Below are 15390 nucleotides of genomic sequence, written 5' to 3'. Positions count from 1 at the left end.
TTTCGTGCCCTCTTCCCTTCCTCTGCCACCAGAGACCCTTGCAGCAAAGCTGACCTGCTGGTTGACGGGAAGGGAGCGCTCACCGTGGGCAGTTGCCTGGAGGACCACTGGACCTTCAAGAAATTGATGTTGTCGCTGCTCTGGGAATCGTTCTCAAAGCTCTTTTTGAATTCTAGGAGGAAAAAGAGACGGGTAAATTGTAAAGGGCTATGGAGAGGACCTTAAAGGAACCAGTATCAGGATTCCAGCAATCGCCCTCATTCAATCATGATTCTCGAGCCAAATTTCAAAAAACTTCCAAGGATTCATTAGAGGCGACATCCTGGCACTGCCCTGTACGTGTTGTGGTTCACTGGCAGCAGGTGCGGACGGCTGAAGTCTCAGAGAGCGAGGACTTGGATGAGGGGCCTCCGTGGGGATGCAGGGATGGGGCCAGGACCATCAGGGGGTGGAGTGCGGCCTTCGGAGATTATGGAGGCTGGCAGAAGTGAGGAAGAGGCCCCCGAGGAGCCTGTGCCCAATGCGCATGCATGCAGGGCTGCTCGAAGGAAAGAACAGCTGCAGCAGCACGGGCGACTCGGGAGTAAGTCTGCAAGGTGATGGCCCCTCCCTTAAGGGATAAAAGCCAGCTGAGAACCCAGAGTTCTTTGCAGGAAGCAAAGAAGTTTTTGCACTCAAGCCTTGCGGACATCTGAACTCTCTTAGTTTGTGTTTGGAGACTCTTTGTGTTTGAACTATTTCTTGGCAACTTTATCCAATGCTCTTGGCAGCCTTGCACCACCTTGGCAAGGCTCGTTCTTATCAGAGACAATTAGTTGAAACAACCTTTGAACCGGGAAGGAACGGAATTCGTAAAGAATCATTAAGAGGTTTTGCTGTTACCTCCGTTTGGTGTTGCTTTCCTTGGAACCAGGTTTGGGTCAGAACAGTATGAAGCCAACGGTGGCATCCATAATTTACAATCCCCCGTGACCCTGTTTACTGCCCTTCCCCCTGGGTGTGTCATAAATCAGATTCTCCAATTGAGCACCTTCACGGGCTGGGTGTCATCAATCACCTTCTCCAATTGGATATATTTGTGGGTGAAAGCGCTGGTATTTTAGTTACACTCTTTTAAAGCTAAGAGTTGGAATGTACTTTTGCGTTCAACTGCTCTTCCAGATTTCCTTCCACCACCACCCCATTTTTAATGGCAACTGCTAAAACAGGCGTAGGGATGTTTTATGAGTTGACAACTAGGCTGAGATGCTTTCAAACCCAATAACGTGTTTTAAGGCTGGGAAACAGAGGCAACGCTCGGAAGAAACCCACGCTGGACTTCTTCCTAGTTTACTGAGGAAGGCAAACACACGTTTTGTGGGTTCTGCTTATCTCAACAAAGGACACCTCCTGTCCCTGTCTGGAGTCTCTATCCAGATTTGGACCACTTTGAAGATAGTAAGTAAAGGTGCGGCCAAGCAAAGATGTCGTAATTCCCACTCTGCAAAGAAATGTCTGATGCTTGGGAGAACTTTGGAGAGCTTTCTGAGAAACCACGGGGACCCATCTGACATGTGTTAAAAAGTTCAGATGACCACCAATCAGTGGAAGAGCACGAAGAGGTTCATTTGATGTCTCATGATGGTCATGTCAGCTAAAAAAACAACACTCCTTTGGTCTTTCTGCCAGCAGGAAGGAAGTGCGGGAAAGCAGCGCATTCCTTAAATGCTTCAGATAATTGCTAGGCAGCCGAAGCTGTTGGTGCACAAGATTATTACTGGAGAGCCTGATTGGTGACTCTTGGCTATGGATGTGTCCCATTGGAGAATATACATCCAGGGGATGGGGTGGAGGGAAGGCCAGGGTCAAGGGAGAAATGAATGATGTGTTTTAGTGTTGGCTGCACCCAGTTAACTCCAACATGGTCACTCCTAATAAATCAATTTTTTTTTTACTGCGGCTACAGACTTAGGATTTAAAGGGGGGGATTTGTTAGAGCCCTGACAGGTCACTCTCCAAAAAGTGACCATTATGAGACATCAAACGTGGTTTCTCAACTCGAGGAACTGTAAGATGTGCGGACTTCCTCTCTACAACTTCAACAGTTCTGGTTTCAGTTATACAACGGTTTCTACGAGTCCTTGTATTACTGTGATGTATTTGAACCCAATGTTTTCCAACGTTTTTGCAAGTCCACAAAACATGATAACATGAGTTCCTTCAGGTTTTCCATACTTCTACACCATATCCTGAAGTGTGTGGTCCTCGGTGCTCGGTGGCTTATCCAAAGTTGGAGAAGAAGTTCTGACCTCGATAGTTGACCCGAGCAGACTCTCCTTGGGCATTCATAGATACACTACAGGTACCCTCACCTTCCAGACAGGTGGAGTAGAATTCAATGAAGAATTTTGTCCGGCTGGCTGTCTTCACAATGGCTTCGATGCTCTCGAACTCGATGTAGGCCTGGTCTGAGGATTTGGAGAGGCCTGGAAATGGAGAAAAAGAAATGACTTTACTTTCCCCGAATCTGTTTTAATAAAAATGTAAGGCGGCCCTGTCGAACCAGGCCAAAGTCCACCTTAATTCCAGGTTTGCTTCACTCAATGTTGGAGAGCAGCCATTCCAGTTGTCCTAGTCTTCCGGTCAGAAGGAGGGATCAAAGAAGGGATTAGCATGGACTCGTTAGTTCAGGACTGGGTGAATTCTGGCCCCTTTATGACTGGTGGACTTCAACTCCCAGAATTCCTTTGTTTCCCCCAAAAAAGTTTTTTTATTTTTATTTTTAATCTTTTACATCTCTTTTAGTGAACAGTGTGATTCTAGGTTTCTACACTTCCATACAAACATGACCATAATTACATATATATTCTCATATATTCAGTTTCTTATCATATCATTGCATTTTCCATGTTCTATAAATTTTCAAAAATATTCTTATATGTTTTACTTTTATTTTATCCCATTTTAATTCATATACTTGTTCTATTCTTCTCTTAATTATACTCTTATCTTCGTTATATAATATCTTAACATTCTTTATTTCTTATTCTAGGTTCACTACATTCTTATACTTTTATCTGTCATATTCGCCATCTCATCACATCTTCTTATTTCATTATTCAGTCAATCCCGTCTTAATATTGATAATTCCAAAGATTCCCCCCTTAATTACCCATTTGAGGGCACCACCAGCTGGCTCGGGAATTCTGGGAGTTGAAGTCCAGCGGTCGTAAAGGGTGTAGTTCCCAACCCCCCTGCACACAAGAAGCCAAGGTCTGAGTCAGGCATTTGTGCCTTAACTAGCCTTTCCCTGGACCAACCTGTCAATCTGGGAAGATTCCTGTAAAATAGGCAGAGAGCAATAAAGTAGCTAGTCTGAACTCTACCCATGTGGGCCTGGTCCTTTGGGCTTGATACCCAGAGGCCAAAGAGATGTTCTGACATGTTCACATCATTACAGATGTGGGGTCCTTGGTGCTCTCTGAGCTTGTCTTCTTGCAGATGTTTCATCGCCGAATCCGGCTCCTCCTCCATCGTTGCCAGTCAAGGAGGAGGTTTTGCTAGCACTAGCACTGATGACGTTAGCGGGTTTGGCGATGAAACGTTTTCAAGAAAACAGTCCAGTTGGAACGACTTGCCTCAAGAAGCTGTAAATGCTCCAACACTGGAAGGTTTTTTAAAAAAGATGTTGGATGACCGTTTGTCTGAAGTGGTGTAGGGTTTCCTGCCTAGGCAGGGGGTTGGACTAGAAGACCTCCAGGGTCCCTTCCAACTCTGTTATTCTATTCTATTCTAAAAAGTTCAGAGGGCATCAAGGACCCCACAACTGAACCCTGAGCTACAAACATTCTGTTTTATAACAGTAATTGTTGCGTTGCTCCCTGTAATTGGTATTCTGGAGGCGACATGTTTTTAAGACTGATCTCCTGCATGGATTCACACAATCCCCTCTGAAAGCAAATCCAGGTTAATGGATGTAACCACACTTTGAGGAAGCAACTCGCCCAGGTCAACGTTACACTTGTGAAAAAGTGCCCCCTATTGTCGATTGTAGTCTTCCTTTCCATCAGGTTTCTTAGCTGGCCCTGGATACTACTGCTGGGAAGTGAAAAGCTTTTTCCTTGGATAAACTCCTTATCAGATCATTTATTCACACACAAACACACACCACCCAACCCTCTTCCCTGGAGATACCTTTTTTGGAAACGAACTGAGACGTGACTCCAACTTCAAAGGCCGCGAAGACCGGAGAATGGTCGCTGCTCATGATATCATCTGTACAGCCTGACCAAGAAAGCGAGAGATGTCTTCAACCACGGTGGCATCTACCCTTCGAGGAGGAGGAGGAGGAGGAGGAGGAAGGAGGAGGCTGAAGATGGACCAAGGAGCCCCCATGGAACTGGGATGGACAGGCGGTTGGCCAAGAGACTGCCATTCACCACACAACGCCTGAAGTAACTCATAGTTGTACGGCAGAGAAGATGGGGAGGTGCTAGCAGATGAAGGTGTCTATGGTCCAGCTCTGACCACCTCCAGGGAGGCCCGCAGTGCCACGTTCGCATGGAACTCACCATAGGAAGTGCTGTTGATGTGTGTCTCCGGGTAGGATTTCCAGAGGATGCGGTCACACCAAGAAGGGACGTTGGTCCTGACCTGGGACAGGGAAAACGAGAGAGACATTTTGGATACTGGATCAAGAACACGCAACCATGTTGGCCAGATACCTTTTTTAAAAAAAAAATAATCCAGGCTCTGAACATGGAGGGAACAGCCAAGTAAACCTCGTTGAGGTTGTTGTGTGAGATTGGATTCATGCAGAGATGTTGGGAGTCCCTTGGCGATACCCAACTCAAGGTAGATGAATGTCCTGCTTTTGGCCAAGAGAAGACGACCTCAGGTGAGCAAACCAGGAGATGGAGGCTTCTGCGTTTGTTCCTGGGCCACACGGACGAGTTAGAGCAGCGTTTCTCAAGCATGGCCACTTTAAGACATGTGGACTTCAACTCCCAGCATTCCACTCTAAGATGCCTGGATTTCAATTCTGAGGGTTCCACTTTAAGATGCACGGACTTCAACTCCCAGCATTCCACTCTAAGATGCACGGACTTCAATTCTGAGGGTTCCACTTTAAGATGCACGGACTTCAAATTCCACAATTCGTTTTTAAGATGCACAGATTTCAATTCCCAAATTCATTTTTAAGATGTGGGGATTTCAATTCCCAGAATTCATATTTAATATGGGGGACTTCAAATTCCACAATTCGTTTTTAAGATGCACAGATTTCAATTCCCAAATTCATTTTTAAGATGTGGGGATTTCAATTCCCAGAATTCATATTTAATATGGGGGACTTCAAATTCCACAATTCATTTTTAAGATGCACAGATTCCAGTTCCCAGAATTCGTCTTTAAGACGTGTGAATTTCAATTCTGAGGATTCAACTTTAAAACGTGTGGACTTCAACTCCCAGGATTCTTGGGAGTCCGCGCCTCTTAAAGCTGCAAAGACTGAGAAAGGCTGGGCTGAAGGCTCAGGACCCCCCTCACGCCGCTTGAAGTGGTCGAAGGAACTCTCAGACCCCAGAAAACGCCCATGGCGTGTCTGGATGCTGCAACCCTGCTGGACTCTTGGATCGCCAGTCCAGCTGGGCTACCTGCAAGCAGAGTGTACCCCCACAGCTCCTCCCCCTCCTGAGCCCCCCAAAACCAGCTCCGCTGTGACACCCCCCCAGGCACTTACCCCTGTGGGCTTCTGTTTATGCCACACGTAGGTGTCGCGGGAGCCCCTCTCGTAGCGGTAGGTAGGAGGGAAGGTGACTTCCTCCTCACCTGGAAGGGGAAGAGCAGGCAATCCAGAGATCAAAGGTCGTGCCCCCCGTCCCAAAGCCCACCTGGTTTTATTAGAAAGGGGCTTCGAGCGAGGGGAGCTGTCTCTTGCTGGAAGGCTAAAGGGGTGGAGGCAGGGGTGGGTTCAATTTTTTAACAACCGGTTCTGTGGGCGTGGCTTAGGTGGTGGGAGAGGCAGTTTCTGTAAGCAACACCAGAATGTTTCCTTCCTGCCTTCCTTACAGGATTAGCCCAGTAATTTCCTCTAACAACCGGTTCTCCAAACTGCTTAGAATGTTAACAACTGGTTCTAGCAAATAGGTGTGAACTGGTAGAATCCTACCCCTGGGTGGAGGAGCAGGATTTTGCTAGAAAGACACTCGTGTTCCTTTTCAGGGGAGGGAATCACTTCGGTTTCACACCTGGGTGCAAGAAGAGCTGCTGTTTGCAACCATTTTGACTCCCAAACATGGACCTTCCCCACAAAATTGGAGGTCCTAGGATCCCCCATAGCAGGACTGAGGAAATCCCACTTCCTTCTTCCACTGATGATGTTCCCTAGTTGGGTTATGAAACGTCCACAAGAAAACAGCCAAGCTCAGAGAGCACCAAGGACCCCACAGTCCTCCTCCTCCTCCTCCCTGCAAACTTCCCTCCCTCCTAGCTGATGACGTTCCCTACTTGGGTCACGAAACGTCTTGCAGGGAGATCACCCAGCTCTGAGACCCCCAAAGGACCCCCGTAGTTCAACCCTGAGCTACAAAGGTTCTCCTCTGTGGAGAGCAAGGAGGGGGCCCCTGAGGTGGGACTGGCGGCTCACTGAATCGCAGGAAGATCTTGTGTTTCTCCTTCTCCAGGTTGAGCTGGTCCACTTTGAGGAGGGGCTCAAACTCCTTGCGGTTGATGTAGTTGAGGATTTCCTAGAGGGGAGAAAAAAGGGAAAGGGGTCCCTTTCCATCCATGTGTCGGGGCTCCAACAAATCCACCCCCCATTCCAATCCTAAGTCTCTAGCCGCATCGCTCAGAGTAAAAACACTGATTTATTCGGAGTGGCCATGTTGGTGTTACCTGGGTGCAGCTGATGCTAAGACCACCATTCATTTCCCCCTTGACCCTGGTCTTCCCCCACCCCTGGATGTATATTCTCCAATGGGACACATCCATAGCCAAGAGCCATCAATCAGGCTCTCCAGTAATAATCTTATGCGCCAACAGCTTCAGCTACCTAGCAATTACCTGAAGCATTTAAGGAATGCACTGCTTTCCCCCAACCTTCCTTTGTGCTGGCAACTAAAAGACCAAAGGAGCATATATGTGTGTGTGTGTATGTATATATGTGTATGTATGTATGTGTGTATATATATATATATATGTGTGTGTGTGTGTGTGTGTGTATGTATATATGTGTATGTATGTATGTGTGTATATATATATGTGTGTGTATGTATATATGTGTATGTATGTATGTGTGTATGTGTGTGTGTGTGTGTGTGTGTGTGTGTATGGTATTCAGCTTTGTTCGGTATTTTCCCACGTCAGTAGGTCTAGGTGTGTTCGGGTCTTTTCCCGTGTAAGATTAAGCATATCTTGGCGACGTTTTGGCGAGGTCCCACTCGCCATCCTCAGGCTGGTGCTTTCCGCTTCGTGCCTGTGCAAGCAGTGTGTGATCGGAGCTGCCGTCTCTCTATAAATACTGGAGGGGCGGGGCTGATGTGCTGGGCTGGTTGGCTGCGCTGCTGCCTCTTGATTGGTTGATGGAGTTGATGTTGGTGTAATGGGCTGTGTGATGGCCTTGTGAGTTTCGTTGTGGAGATATCCTGGATCTTGTGCTGTAATCTCCTGGGTTGTTTGTTTTGTAGTGATCTTTTTTTCCATTAGCCTCTCGTGTTTTAACGGCCTGGGTAATGGGTTGTGCAATGACCTTGTGAGACTTATTGCTGCGGTGTCCTTGGTCTCGTGCTGTGATATCCTGGGTCATTTGCTGTGTTACAACTTCTTGAGTTCTTGGAGTGTAATTTCCTGAGTTTTCTGATGTGATCTCCTGAGCGGGTGGCCGCGATGTAGCATTCTGGGTTTTAGTCTGGCTTTGAGTTTGGGGTCTGGCTCTGTGTTCTTGGCGTGTGTCAACTTGTTTGGTTTTGGGGTCGGGTGTGTGACAGCTGGCGACTATATATATATTTTGACACGGTGGGTCAAAAGTTCTCCTGGTCAGCCAAACTCTCCCCATTTCAGGCAGACCCAGCCTGGATTCCCACGGCCTCTGTGACAAGGGAGCGGCGGTCCTCTGCCCATGCTCAGGGGCAGCATCACCTCCTCAACACAGCCCACCACCCACTGTGGTCCTCACCTGGATGTCCATGTCCAGACGGTAATTGAGGTCCCCAAACCAGAAGAGGTGGGTGAAGCGGAGGGAGATGTCGAAGGAGCTCAGCTGCTTGTCACCCAGGGCCAAAAGGCGCAGGATGTCCAGGTAATTCTGGTTCCTCCTGGAAGGCAAAAGGGGAGGCTGGAGGCAGGGCTTCACAGGCTCTAGCGGGGGGTTGGACTAGATGACCTACAAGGTCCCTTCCAACTCTGTGATTATCTGTTATCTGTCCTCGACTTAGGACCGGAAGGGAGTCCAAAATTTCCACTGCTAAGCGAAATGCTTGTCAGGCGAATTTCACCCCGTTCTACGACCTTTCTTGCCACCGTTGCTAAGTGAATCACTGTAGGTGTTTAGTCGGCAACTTGTTATTTAAGTGGATCTGGCTTTCCCACTGCTTGTCAGAAGGACAATGACTGTGGCGCGAAAGGTTGTAAAATGGGGCAAAACTCACTTAATGGCCGCCTCACTTAGCAACAGATATCTGGGGTTCAGTTGTGGTCCTAAGTCGAGGATTACCTGTCCTCCTGCTAACTGTGTCGTGTGAATCTACACCTTTGGGGTTTGGTGCAAGGGCCTGCTCAGCGCAGGAGGCTTCCGCCTGTCATGGGAATTGAAGCGGCTTCGACTCCCCCTCGGGAGACCCCCCCAGGCTCAGCCCCCCGCACTGTGATTGGGGTGGGGAGGGGCTCACCTGGCCGTCTTCTCGTTACCGGAGGTGAGGTGGCACTGACGGCCAAGGAGGTGCCGTTGAACATGAAGGAGACCCCGACGGCCCCTTTGTTGCCTGCGGAGCAAATGGGAGAGGCGGCCTGTGGCTTCGTGGCAAGAAACAGCCGAGATGCCCCAGGCCACGGATTTCGTGTCTTCGCTCCATTGGCCTGGCATGAAGGTGGTCTGAAAAGGCTTCAGCTCCCAGGAGAGAGAGAGAGAGAGAGAGAGAGAGAGAGAGGGAGAGAGAGGGAGAGAGATATGATGGATGGATGGATGGATGGATGGATAGATAGATAGATAGATAGATAGATAGATAGATAGATAGATAGATAGATATAGATCAATATGGGAGAGAGAGATGTAGGTAGGTAGATGGATGGATGATTGAGATAGATATAGATAGATAGATAGATAGATAGATAGATAGATAGATAGATAGATAGATAGATATAAATATATGATAGATAGATACGATAAAGAGAGAGATATGTAGACAGACAGACAGACAGACAGAGATGGATGGATGGATGATTGAGATAGATAGATAGATAGATAGATAGATAGATAGATAGATAGATAGATAGATAGATAGATAGATAGATGAGGTAGATAGGTAGGTAAATAGATAAACAGACAGAGATGGATGGATGGATTGATAGACATAGATAAATAGAGATATTGATAGATAATAGATAGATGATAGAGATGATAGATAGATAGATTTAATTTGTTAACCTGCCTTCATTATTTTTACAAATAATTCAAGGTAACATGTCCAACACACCTTCCTCCTCTTGTTCTTTTCCATAACAACCCCGTGAGGTGGGTTGGTTTCAGAGAGAGGACTGGCCCAAAGTCACCTGGCCGGCTTTCAAGGTCAAGGCGAGACTAGAACTCTCTGCCTTCCAGTTTCTAGCCAGGTGCCTTAAACGTCTAGAGGAGGGGTCTCAGCCTTGGCCACTTTAAGCCTGGCAGACTTCAACTCCCAGAATTCCCCAACCAGCAGGGGATCTCTGGGACTTGAAGTCCTCCAGGCTCAAAGTGCCCATGGTTGGAGACCCTCCTCTAGACCACGCTGGCTCATGAAGCTACTCCCCTGACAGTTGCAGGAGGGGGTCCGAGGCGGCCCTGGAACCCCTCCGGCCTGGGTACTAGCGGTGCCCGTCGCCCTGACAAGGGAGAAAGGCTGCTCCTTACCCAGAGTGTTGGCGATGCCAGTTTGACGACGCTGGAGGTGCCAACGTGGCTGATCCGATTCTCGTGCTCCGGCTTCACCAGGACGCGCTATTTTGATGTTCCAGAGGGACTGCATGGCGATCTGGAGGGACATCGGGGGCGGGGGTGTCAATGGGGGACAGAGGAGGACCCCCACCCCCTGTGGCTTCCTCCCCAGAGGACTTCGCTGGTGTTGTTGCTGCATTTCCGGGGTTATTCCGCCTGCCATGCCCAGCCAGAACCCCGCTGAGACCCGCATCCATCCATCCATCCAGGGAGGGTGGCGCAGGGGCTGCTCCATGAGCGGACTTTCCAGCATGCTGGGAACTTGGACTGCCTCCCAATCGAAGTTGCGTGGGAAAGACAAATCGCGATCGAGACAACCCATCGCAATTTATATGCGTCAGGCTGGGAAGCCAAAGAGGGTGTGAAGGACCAGCTGACCCACAGAGAGACTGTTGTGCCCCCTGGCCCCTCCAGCAGCCGAATCAGAAGAGGAGGAGGAGGAGAGGAGGAGGAGTCGGGCGCATCAGGGCAACCTCGAGCTCCAAGGGGGAACAGGGGATGGAGCTGGCAGAGAGAGAGAGAGAGAGAGACAGAGGCGGAGCCTGTTGTCCTCAACAGCCCCCAGGTCTGGAGGGGGACGACGCGGAAGAGGAGGAACAGCCTGCCTGATGCGCAGAAGGCAGAGGAGAGGAGAGCAGTGGAAATCTATGGGCCGGTCCTCGGACGAGAGCTTTGAGGGGAATGAAACGAGAGATTGAGAGAGGGAGAGAGAGAGAGGGAGGGAGGGAGAGCACCTGAACTGTCCGTCAGCCCTCAGATGGAGAGTCAATAGCCAGCCCCAGACCTGGAGGGCTGATACTGAAGAGGAACAGCCAGGTCCAATGCCTGATGCGCAGAAGGCAGAGGAGAGAGAGCAGTTAATTTCCTCTAACAACCAAGTTCTCCAAACTGCTTAGAATGTTAACAACTGGTTCTAGCAAATAGGTGTGAACTGGTAGAATCCTACCCTGGGTGGAGGAGCAGGATTTTGCTAGAAAGACACTCGTGTTCCTTTTCAGGGGAGGGAATCACTTGGTTTCACACCTGGGTGCAGAAGAGCTGCTGTTTGCAACCATTTTGACTCCCAAACATGGACCTTCCCCACAAAATTGGAGGTCCTAGGATCCCCCATAGCAGGACTGAGGAAATCCCACTTCCTTCTTCCACTGATGATGTTCCTAATTGGGTTATGAAACGTCCACAAGAAAACAGCCAAGCTCAGAGAGCACCAAGGACCCCACAGTCCTCCTCCTCCTCCTCCCTGCAAACTTCCTCCCTCCTAGCTGATGACGTTCCCTACTTGGGTCACGAAGCGTCTTGCAGGGAGATCACCCAGCTCTGAGACCCCCAAAGGACCCCGTAGTTCAACCCTGAGCTACAAAGGTTCTCCTCTGTGGAGAGCAAGGAGGGGCCCCTGAGGTGGGACTGGCGGCTCACTGAATCGCAGGAAGATCTTGTGTTTCTCCTTCTCCAGGTTGAGCTGGTCCACTTTGAGGAGGGGCTCAAACTCCTTGCGGTTGATGTAGTTGAGGATTTCCTAGAGGGGAGAAAAAGGGAAAGGGGTCCCTTTCCATCCATGTGTCGGGCTCCAACAAATCCACCCCCATTCCAATCCTAAGTCTCTAGCCGCATCGCTCAGAGTAAAAACACTGATTTATTCGGAGTGGCCATGTTGGTGTTACCTGGGTGCAGCTGATGCTAAGACCACCATTCATTTCCCCTTGACCCTGGTCTTCCCCCCACCCCTGGATGTATATTCTCCAATGGGACACATCCATAGCCAAGAGCCATCAATCAGGCTCTCCAGTAATAATCTTGCGCGCCAACAGCTTCAGCTACCTAGCAATTACCTGAAGCATTTAAGGAATGCACTGCTTTCCCCCCCAACCTTCCTTTGTGCTGGCAACTAAAAAGACCAAAGGAGCATATATGTGTGTGTGTGTATGTATATATGTGTATGTATGTATGTGTGTATATATATATATATATGTGTGTGTGTGTGTGTGTGTGTATGTATATATGTGTATGTATGTATGTGTGTATATATATATGTGTGTGTATGTATATATGTGTATGTATGTATGTGTGTATGTGTGTGTGTGTGTGTGTGTGTGTGTGTATGGTATTCAGCTTTGTTCGGGTATTTTCCCACGTCAGTAGGTCTAGGTGTGTTCGGGTCTTTTCCCGTGTAAGATTAAGCATATCTTGGCGACGTTTTGGCGAGGTCCCACTCGCCATCCTCAGGCTGGTGCTTTCCGCTTCGTGCCTGTGCAAGCAGTGTGTGATCGGAGCTGCCGTCTCTCTATAAATACTGGAGGGGGCGGGGGCTGATGTGCTGGGCTGGTTGGCTGCGCTGCTGCCTCTTGATTGGTTGATGGAGTTGATGTTGGTGTAATGGGCTGTGTGATGGCCTTGTGAGTTTCGTTGTGGAGATATCCTGGATCTTGTGCTGTAATCTCCTGGGTTGTTTGTTTTGTAGTGATCTTTTTTTCCATTAGCCTCTCGTGTTTTAACGGCCTGGGTAATGGGTTGTGCAATGACCTTGTGAGACTTATTGCTGCGGTGTCCTTGGTCTCGTGCTGTGATATCCTGGGTCATTTGCTGTGTTACAACTTCTTGAGTTCTTGGAGTGTAATTTCCTGAGTTTTCTGATGTGATCTCCTGAGCGGGTGGCCGCGATGTAGCATTCTGGGTTTTAGTCTGGCTTTGAGTTTGGGGTCTGGCTCTGTGTTCTTGGCGTGTGTCAACTTGTTTGGTTTTGGGGTCGGGGTGTGTGACAGCTGGCGACTATATATATATTTTGACACGGTGGGTCAAAAGTTCTCCTGGTCAGCCAAACTCTCCCCATTTCAGGCAGACCCAGCCTGGATTCCCACGGCCTCTGTGACAAGGGAGCGGCGGTCCTCTGCCCATGCTCAGGGCAGCATCACCTCCTCAACACAGCCCACCACCCACTGTGGTCCTCACCTGGATGTCCATGTCCAGACGGTAATTGAGGTCCCCAAACCAGAAGAGGTGGGTGAAGCGGAGGGAGATGTCGAAGGAGCTCAGCTGCTTGTCACCCAGGGCCAAAAGGCGCAGGATGTCCAGGTAATTCTGGTTCCTCCTGGAAGGCAAAAGGGGAGGCTGGAGGCAGGGCTTCACAGGCTCTAGCGGGGGGTTGGACTAGATGACCTACAAGGTCCCTTCCAACTCTGTGATTATCTGTTATCTGTCCTCGACTTAGGACCGGAAGGGAGTCCAAAATTTCCACTGCTAAGCGAAATGCTTGTCAGGCGAATTTCACCCCGTTCTACGACCTTTCTTGCCACCGTTGCTAAGTGAATCACTGTAGGTGTTTAGTCGGCAACTTGTTATTTAAGTGGATCTGGCTTTCCCACTGCTTGTCAGAAGGACAATGACTGTGGCGAGAAAGGTTGTAAAATGGGGCAAAACTCACTTAATGGCCGTCTCACTTAGCAACAGATATCTGGGGTTCAGTTGTGGTCCTAAGTCGAGGATTACCTGTCCTCCTGCTAACTGTGTCGTGTGAATCTACACCTTTGGGGTTTGGTGCAAGGGCCTGCTCAGCGCAGGGAGGCTTCCGCCTGTCATGGGAATTGGAAGCGGCTTCGACTCCCCCTCGGGGAGACCCCCCCAGGCTCAGCCCCCCCGCACTGTGATTGGGGTGGGGAGGGGGCTCACCTGGCCGTCTTCTCGTTACCGGAGGTGAGGTGGCAATTGACGAAGCCGAAGGAGGTGCCGTTGAACATGAAGGAGACCCCGACGGCCCCTTTGTTGCCTGCGGAGCAAATGGGAGAGGCGGCCTGTGGCTTCGTGGCAAGAAACAGCCGAGATGCCCCAGGCCACGGATTTCGTGTCTTCGTTCCATTGGCCTGGCATGAAGGTGGTCTGGAAAAGGCTTCAGCTCCCAGGAGAGAGAGAGAGAGAGAGAGAGAGAGAGGGAGAGAGAGGGAGAGAGAGATATGATGGATGGATGGATGGATGGATGGATAGATAGATAGATAGATAGATAGATAGATAGATAGATAGATAGATAGATAGATATAGATCAATATGGGAGAGAGAGAGATGTAGGTAGGTAGATGGATGGATGATTGAGATAGATATAGATAGATAGATAGATAGATAGATAGATAGATAGATAGATAGATAGATAGATATAAATATATGATAGATAGATACGATAAAGAGAGAGATATGTAGACAGACAGACAGACAGACAGAGATGGATGGATGGATGATTGAGATAGATAGATAGATAGATAGATAGATAGATAGATAGATAGATAGATAGATAGATAGATAGATAGATGAGGTAGATAGGTAGGTAAATAGATAAACAGACAGAGATGGATGGATGGATTGATAGACATAGATAAATAGAGATATTGATAGATAATAGATAGATGATAGAGATGATAGATAGATAGATTTAATTTGTTAACCTGCCTTCATTATTTTTACAAATAATTCAAGGTAACATGTCCAACACACCTTCCTCCTCTTGTTCTTTTCCATAACAACCCCGTGAGGTGGGTTGGTTTCAGAGAGAGGGACTGGCCCAAAGTCACCTGGCCGGCTTTCAAGGTCAAGGCGAGACTAGAACTCTCTGCCTTCCAGTTTCTAGCCAGGTGCCTTAAACGTCTAGAGGAGGGGTCTCCAGCCTTGGCCACTTTAAGCCTGGCAGACTTCAACTCCCAGAATTCCCCAACCAGCAGGGGATTCTGGGACTTGAAGTCCTCCAGGCTCAAAGTGCCCATGGTTGGAGACCCCTCCTCTAGACCACGCTGGCTCTCATGAAGCTACTCCCCTGACAGTTGCAGGAGGGGGTCCGAGGCGGCCCTGGAACCCCTCCGGCCTGGCACGCGGTGCCCGTCGCCCTGACAAGGGAGAAAGGCTGCTCCTTACCCAGAGTGTTGGCGATGCCAGTTTTGACGCTGGAGGTGCCAACGTGGCTGATCCGATTCTCGTGCTCCGGCTTCACCAGGACGGCTATTTTGATGTTCCAGAGGGACTGCATGGCGATCTGGAGGGACATCGGGGGCGGGGGGGTGTCAATGGGGGGGGACAGAGGAGGACCCCCACCCCCCTGTGGCTTCCTCCCCCAGAGGACTTCGCTGGTGTTGTTGCTGCATTTCCGGGGTTATTCCGTCTGCCATGCCCAGCCAGAACCCCGTTGAGACCCGCATCCATCCATCCATCCAGGGAGGGTGGCGCAGGGGCTGCTCCATGAGCGGACT

The 15390-nt window shown here is 49.3% G+C and overlaps 3 protein-coding genes across 3 annotated transcripts in view; 1 reads left to right on the top strand and 2 right to left on the bottom strand.

Moving 5' to 3' along the window:
• Positions 1-15390, top strand: part of ANAPC15 (anaphase promoting complex subunit 15) — a 416731-nt gene that overhangs the window by 335821 nt on the left and 65520 nt on the right. The window lies entirely within an intron of this gene.
• The window catches only part of LOC113451123 (phosphatidylinositol 3,4,5-trisphosphate 5-phosphatase 2), a 71958-nt gene that overhangs the window by 16862 nt on the left and 39706 nt on the right, over positions 1-15390 (bottom strand). Inside the window, exons 13-21 of the mRNA XM_087936894.1 lie at positions 15059-15176; positions 13832-13928; positions 13115-13253; positions 11585-11684; positions 5723-5811; positions 4551-4632; positions 4174-4263; positions 2352-2465; positions 84-172 (exon numbers count right to left, since the gene is read on the bottom strand). Of these exons, the coding sequence (XP_087793020.1) occupies positions 84-172; positions 2352-2465; positions 4174-4263; positions 4551-4632; positions 5723-5811; positions 11585-11684; positions 13115-13253; positions 13832-13928; positions 15059-15176 (918 nt within the window). The remainder of the gene's footprint in view (positions 1-83; positions 173-2351; positions 2466-4173; positions 4264-4550; positions 4633-5722; positions 5812-11584; positions 11685-13114; positions 13254-13831; positions 13929-15058; positions 15177-15390) is intronic.
• On the bottom strand, positions 8163-10235 carry LOC148125209 (phosphatidylinositol 3,4,5-trisphosphate 5-phosphatase 2-like). Its single transcript, XM_087936892.1, has 3 exons — positions 10085-10235; positions 8868-8960; positions 8163-8294 (listed from the first exon to the last, which is right to left on the bottom strand). The coding sequence occupies exons 1-3, from the start codon at positions 10215-10217 to the stop codon at positions 8236-8238; spliced, it is 285 nt and encodes a 94-aa protein (XP_087793018.1). The 5' UTR covers positions 10218-10235; the 3' UTR covers positions 8163-8235.

This window comes from Pseudonaja textilis, chromosome 7, assembly GCF_049901715.1.
Source record: "Pseudonaja textilis isolate UNSWEBS1 chromosome 7, rPseTex1.2, whole genome shotgun sequence".
In the NCBI taxonomy this organism is placed as follows: Eukaryota; Metazoa; Chordata; class Lepidosauria; order Squamata; family Elapidae; genus Pseudonaja; species Pseudonaja textilis.
The sequence above is the reverse complement of the archived record's forward strand: the minus strand, read 5'-3'. Positions and strand labels throughout refer to the sequence as shown.

Excerpts from the sequence above, each read along its gene's own strand:
- LOC148125209 (XM_087936892.1), bottom strand. The coding sequence starts at position 10,217 with ATGTCCCTCCAGATCGCCATGCAGTCCCTCTGGAACATCAAAATAGCG. Across the intron at positions 8,961-10,084 it reads TGGCATCGCCAACACTCTGG|GCAACAAAGGGGCCGTCGGG; the intron begins GTAAGGAGCAGC and ends TTTGCTCCGCAG. Across the intron at positions 8,295-8,867 it reads GGTAACGAGAAGACGGCCAG|GAGGAACCAGAATTACCTGG; the intron begins GTGAGCCCCTCC and ends TTTGCCTTCCAG.